The sequence below is a fragment of the Microtus ochrogaster genome (assembly GCF_000317375.1).
Source record: "Microtus ochrogaster isolate Prairie Vole_2 chromosome 6 unlocalized genomic scaffold, MicOch1.0 chr6_random_2, whole genome shotgun sequence".
NCBI lineage: Eukaryota > Metazoa > Chordata > Mammalia > Rodentia > Cricetidae > Microtus > Microtus ochrogaster.
The window spans coordinates 10,296,225-10,302,571 of NW_004949095.1; the positions used below are offsets into that span (position 1 = coordinate 10,296,225).

Genomic DNA, 6,347 nt, shown 5'->3' on the forward strand with positions numbered 1-6,347 from the left:
TGTATGCCTGAAGGCCAGAAGAGGGCACCAGACCTCTTTACAGATGGTTGTGAGCCACTATGTGGTTGCTGGGAATTGAACTCAGGACCTTTGGAAGAGCAGGCAATGCTCTTAACCACTGAGCCATCTCTCCAGCCCCAAGGTAAACTTCTTAAAATGGCAAACATCTACCCACATTTTGGACTTCTTCAATATGAATGAATGTGCTAATATGCTTTGGAACATACAGATGAACAACAAAAACAATAAATGGGTTTTGAACCTAAGGAATCACTTACTGCTCATGCTTTTAAGCTTTTTCTTTACTTAACTTTTGACTAAAGTAGATTCTTACTCCCACGCTACTGCCGCTTCTCAGCTGGCTTACAGATTCTAGTCTGCTCCCAGTTGCAGATAATAAGAACTTTTCCATGTTAGTGCAAGATTATGTCAGCCCACTAGTGGCCCAGGTTTTGTCACTACACCCTTTAACAGATGACACTGGTTCTTACTGAGAGTGACACTTAGAATTTTTCATAACAAACCAGAACAGACCGAAAATGCAGTGAATTCTGAGAGAATGAGGAAAGTGGCAAAATATAATTCTCTGACTGGATAAAAATTAGTAAAGGTTAGAACAGTTTGGGAATAAATCCAATTCATGTATTCCTAAACCATTTTCCTCAGTTTACCTTCGGTACTGAATCCATCCACACAGAGTGACTTCTTGGCCTAAGTGGGAAGAACGCAATTCTCCACATGTGTTGGTCCGAGCAACAAAGCTACTAAATTCTTTAGAAAGAGAAAAAATATATATAAGGAAACAGTAAAAATATTTGTAGTCTGTTTAAAATATTCCCCATTCATGGTATATTAGTTGTTTCAGGTCAATGGGTGTAGTAAAAAAATTTAAATTACATTTGTGTGTGTGTGTGTGTGTGTGTGTACCATACAGGTGGGAGCCCACGTGTCATGGTGCACCTGTGGAGGTCGGAGGACAAGTTGTTGGATTCTGTCCTTGCATTAATCACTTGAGTTAATCACTGTAATACTGCCACACTGTCAATCGACTGTTCCAATACCAACGCTCACTCGGGCTTGGCAGTAAGTGTCTCAACCCACTGAACCATCTTGATAGCCTGATGAGATTTATAAATAGGCTACATCATACAATTCCTCTATCGTGTTTACCTACAAATGTGCTAAAGCCCAAGTGAATTTTGCATTGTTTAGAAATCTAAACTTTCTACATGACCTAGCACTTACATGGACCTAAAATTGTAATTGTCCAATTTAAAATACTACGTTTCCTTGCCAAGTGACCTTAGAAATTTTCTAAGTTTGAAAGTGCAGTTACTATTCAGATTTTTTTTTGTAGTATTGATTTGAATGATCTGCTATAAATATGCAGTTAAGACTGGGAAAACAAGCTATCGAAAACAGGCAGAAGCGTTGCTACTTTCACCTGGAATTCTTTGCGCACCCAATGTCAGACTTCTGGAGAGAGAACCCCAGACTGGCTGGGTGGTCTTTCCGATGGGTCTGGATAAACCCCGGGACAGACGACTTAACCAAGAACCAAGATACATGTTGAAGTCGCAGGACCGCGAGAGACAATCACGAATCCTACGCCACGGGTGTGATGCTCAAAACTCCGTTTCCGGAATACCCGGGCCCTTAAAATTTTAGTTTCCAATCAAATGCATCCAGACCCTCCTCCGCAGAACGTTCCAGTATTTACAAAGTGGATTAATCCGCAAGGTCTCTAGGGCCCTTGGGTGAACGGATAGGGCAAAACCTTTGCTTCCTTCGGCGCATCAGTTCCCACTTTAATTAAACAAGGCTGCGGCAGGAAGACACCAAAAGATTCCCAACAGCACGCGCTAGCCGGACCCTAGCCCAGTCCAGGCGCGGGGAGGCCGGTCACCAGGAGCGCGTCCTTCCTTTATTTCCACGTTTTCGCGAAGGTGACCCGAGCATAAGAAGAAGGCAGTTCAACCTCGTGAAACACGAACTTCTGAAGGCGAGCGAAGAGGTTCGGAGGTTCGAACCCAAACACTAACCACGTTCCGAAGTCCCTCTAACTCCCAGTGAGCGCCAAACTCACGTAAAGAATTCGGCCAATCAGAACGAAGGCACCTCCGCCACGTTTATTGTGGGCAGAAATTTGAGAGCAAGCTTCGCAGCGGTTGTAAGACGGAAGAGGAACGCGGTGCAATCGGGAATTTGATGGGACAAGCCCTGCCCTTAGTTAAAATGGCGACTTCAGTTGCTAATTTACGTGAAATCGGCGGGCCAAAGGAGAGGCTGTCTGCGTCGGCCGCAGAGCATGTCGGGAAATAATTTTAAACTGGAGGACTTAGAGTTCGCGGGGCTGCGCCTTCGCTCGCGAAGGGAGGTTTCAAGTCCAATTTCGACCACAGGAGAGCTTCCGAGAGGGGGCTGCGGGGACGCCTGTCTTTCGTGGGCAGACGCTAGCTCCCGAGGAGTGAGGGTCGCAGAGCCCGCCTGCTAGGGAAGCGGAACTGTCTCTCCCAAGGTGACGTCGCAGGTGTTACCCGCGTCTGAGGGAGTCTGAAGTCACCAGGGATTGCTTCGGTTCTCTCTGGGCAGTCATTTTGGCCGCTTTCTTTCTTTCTTTTTCCCCAACAAAAACAAAAGAAATCAAAATTTCCTCTCGTCGTAGTCTTGGAGCCAGACTTGAAGAATGATTCGTGAATCCGGAATGGATGACAACGTCATCACGACATATTTTTGGTAAGATGTTTTGGGTGGGTCCTGGATTGGCTATGTACTGCCTTGAGCTCTGTTGTGTGGTCATTGTCTTTGCCATGCTTTTGTGTGTTTAGATGGGAACCCAGAGGCGTTAACGTGAGCGTTGGTATTGGAACAGTCGATTGACAGTGTGGCAGTATTACAGTGATTAACTCAAGGGCCCTTTTTTCATGAACTAGCCACAAGAGAAGTTTTGGCGAGAGGTGTTCTGTGGATACTAAAGAACTGCTGAGAGGGTTAAGACTTGGGAACGATTTCGGACCCTCCCCTTCTGTCAACTGGCAACACAGTAGCTTTACATAATGGGTCATTTGAGGAGTAAATGCAAGGCTAGTACCAGATATGTCCCAGCATAAAGGAGGCTGAGGCAAGAGAATTGTTGTGAGTTCTAGGCTAACCTAAGCAACACAGTCATTATAAACAAAACACCCCCAAAACAAAAGGAGAATAGTCGTTAAAGGCTTGATATTTGTTAAGTGGTTACAAACAAACTTGGAAAATAATGAATGCTTAGCAATTATTGTCCCAAATAGCACACTCCATAGAAAAATTCTGTAACCTAAACTTAACTGAAGTTCACACCAGGAGACTTACCCAGGAATGTGGCCAAGGTCACATCATGGAAATACTTTATGTCTATGGCAAAATGAAAAATGCCTGTTTAAATGCTGCTTCCCTATCTGTGGTGGTTTTTATTTCTTAAACATTGTACATGTGTGTTCACATGTGCATTGGCATGGGTATGGTGTCAGAGGAAACTTGCAGAAGTCAATTCTCGCCTACTGTTTGGGTTTCAGGAATTGAACTCAGGTTATCTCACTTGGCTGCAAGTTCCTTTGCTAGCTGAGCCATCTCGCCAGCCCTGGAGTTTTGAGAATCCAGGTAAAGCGAAGGGGCCAAAGCAAATGGAGAAGGAATTGAAGACGAGGTTACTGTTCCCCTAATATAGACAGCTGGCTCTTCTAGGTAGTTTACCCTCCCCAGAGAATGTTGCCACCATCCTCCACTGTGGTATACCACTCCTGTGGAATAGGAAATGGCCATGCCCCCTGAGGTACCTGTGCAGGTCATCTTGCTTTCCAGACCATGCTTATGAGAGCGATTCTAGCCTCAGTTCATTCATCAACAGGTCCATTGACAGTTGCACCATCTTGACTCTATATCCTGTCTGGCTCAGTTTTGTTATGTTTCTGACTGAAGGAGGGTTGGTAAGAAAGGAAATCCCTCACACAGGCAGGTTTGGAAAGCAACAGTTGAAGTATTTCCTCTGCAAGTCAAGTTTTGGCTACAGGGTCTTGCTGGTTTGGGGTTGTGGCTGTAAAGATACCCTCCAGTTTTTTGACTAGCAAATTCACCTCTTTCTGGCTGCTGAGGGTGTTAAGTGGCAAAGCCAGCAGGATTTAGCAGAGCTCCAGCTTGGGAACATGGTTTTCTCTTTCTTCGTTGATCTGGGGCCAGTCTAGTGCCTGGACATTTGGTTGCTGTTGCTTTACAGCCTCCTTCAGGAAGGGGGGAGACAACTGTGAGGTGGCTGGCTTTTCTCTTAGGACTAGCCTTTGCTCTCTTGGGTCTTCCAACCTCCAAGGGCCCTGGAAGAGAGCCATCCCCGCACTGTGGCAGTTGTCATAAGTGTTCTGTCTTTCCATTTGCTCACGCAAACTCACTTCATGTCTTCTCTTTCCTTTTGAACTGGGCAGGCCGATTTAGAGGCAGCTCCAGGGTCATCATGAAGCCCCTGCTGTGCCCCTTGTTCATGGTGGTCTTGCAGCTTTCCTAGGCCAACATAGATCACGTAATTGACTTACTCTAGAGCTTGTACTGTAAAGTTCTTGTTTTGGTATTTCTCGTCACAGCAAGAGAGCAGTGACTCAGGCAGGAACTAAGAGGTTGTTGTGGAAAAGATGGGAGTGGGAAGGAAACAGAGTCGGACGTTCCTGTAGAGCAATGTGCAGGAATTATTTTAGTGCTTAGAATTCTAGAGTTACTTTTTTTTCTTATTGCAGACTATGGATTCTTATAATTCACCTGGACCAACTTCTAGACGAAGGACCTCAAATCTGAAAGACTATTTTATAGGTGCCACCCCTCTGCAGAAACGGCTGGAATCAGTCAGGAGGCAGAGTTCATTTTTTCCCAGTCCACCTCGGAGAAAATTACCCCAGTGTTCACAGTTGCAGGTATGGTTTGTTTGCCTTTGGGACCGTCAGTGGTTGAAAATATATGAATAAGGATATATCCATTTACATACCGATTTCTAGCTGACAGGTAATGAGGAGCAGTTCAGGAAATAATTTCACATTTTAACCACAGTAGCTTTTGTTTCTCCTAATCTCCATTAATCCATTTTATTTCCTCAATATTTTTCTTCTATGACATTGTCATTTTTGAAAAAAACAGACTCATACTTTCCCCTGTTTGACTGCAATGTTCCTCATTTTTGTATTTCTTATGTTTCCCAATGTTTAAAGTTTATATTTTTGTCTAGCATTTTTGATAGGTTCATTGGATCTTTGATTCTTTGGTACCTTCAATGTAGCTGTCTCCTCTTGCCCATGGTGTGTGTCTAGTGCCTTTTGGGTTAGGAGTCAAGTTTTGCTTCTTATGACATTTTGAAGAGAAATTGCTAGTGCTGGTACTGAAAGTAATAGTTCTCAGCCAGAAAGTTTTTTGGGAGTTTAGGGTGGGGCTACTGGGGTTTTAATGCAGAGCCTTGTATATGTTAAGCTTAGTTCTACCTCTGAACTATATCCTTAGCCTGAGAGACTTTTCCTTCCTTCCTTCCTTCCTTCCTTCCTTCCTTCCTTCCTTCCTTCCTTCCTTCCTTCCTTCCTTCCTTCCACTTGTGAGCTGAGATTACGTGTGTGCACCTATATGACTATATTATTTTGCCTGCATGTATATATTGTACCACATGTGGGCCTGAGTAAGTGAGAAGATGGCACTGGGCTCCTAGAACTGGAGTGACTCATGATCATGACCATCATGTGGGTGCTGAGAACCAAACCCAGCTCTTCTGCCATTTCTCCAACCCCTCTGAGATATTTTATATAAAGATAGAAATGTCTAGTTTAGTGCTTTTTTATAATTTTCCCATCTATTTAATAAGAAAAAGTATGTAACTATTTCAATGAATGCTGTAACTATGACAAACATTGTTCTCAAACCACACCCACCCACCCACACACATGCCCTTTTGTTCTAAAAGATAGCTGGAGCTGTTAGACCATGTCAGAAAGTGTGGACTCAAGAAGTTCCTCAGGAGGGAGCTAGGAGCTTTGAGACTGTCAATACTTTTATACCCTCCTTGGGGTTTTCTGTTTGTTTGTTTTCTGTTTGTTTACTTTTGTTTTTATTTCTTTGAAACAGAATGTTAGCTTATAACTGTGTAAACTGGGCCAGTTTGGCTTTGAACTTGTGGTTGATCTGTCTGCCCCAGAAGACCTTGGGTTTCAGTTGTATACCACCATGCCTAGCACACATTTATGTTTTAAATGAATTTTTTTTAAGTGAGCATACAAACTGGCTGATTTCCCTGTGGAATGCTCATATATATGTTATGCTTCATAGTTATCTATCTCCCCCCCCCCCCCCCC

General features: G+C 43.9%; 2 protein-coding genes across 2 annotated transcripts in view; one reads left to right on the forward strand and one right to left on the reverse strand.

Moving 5' to 3' along the window:
* Dars2 (aspartyl-tRNA synthetase 2, mitochondrial) overlaps nucleotides 1–2,199 on the reverse strand; it is a 30,139-nt gene extending 27,940 nt beyond the window's left edge. The window contains exons 1-3 of the mRNA XM_005364012.3: nucleotides 1,445–2,199; nucleotides 672–771; nucleotides 335–377 (exon numbers count right to left, since the gene is read on the reverse strand). Of these exons, the coding sequence (XP_005364069.1) occupies nucleotides 335–377; nucleotides 672–771; nucleotides 1,445–1,568 (267 nt within the window). The 5' untranslated portion in view covers nucleotides 1,569–2,199. The remainder of the gene's footprint in view (nucleotides 1–334; nucleotides 378–671; nucleotides 772–1,444) is intronic.
* A 124-nt stretch (nucleotides 2,200–2,323) lies between these two features.
* Cenpl (centromere protein L) overlaps nucleotides 2,324–6,347 on the forward strand; it is a 17,193-nt gene continuing 13,169 nt past the window's right edge. Inside the window, exons 1-2 of the mRNA XM_005363951.3 lie at nucleotides 2,324–2,736; nucleotides 4,758–4,931. Coding sequence (XP_005364008.1) covers nucleotides 4,761–4,931 — 171 coding nt within the window. The 5' untranslated portion in view covers nucleotides 2,324–2,736; nucleotides 4,758–4,760. The remainder of the gene's footprint in view (nucleotides 2,737–4,757; nucleotides 4,932–6,347) is intronic.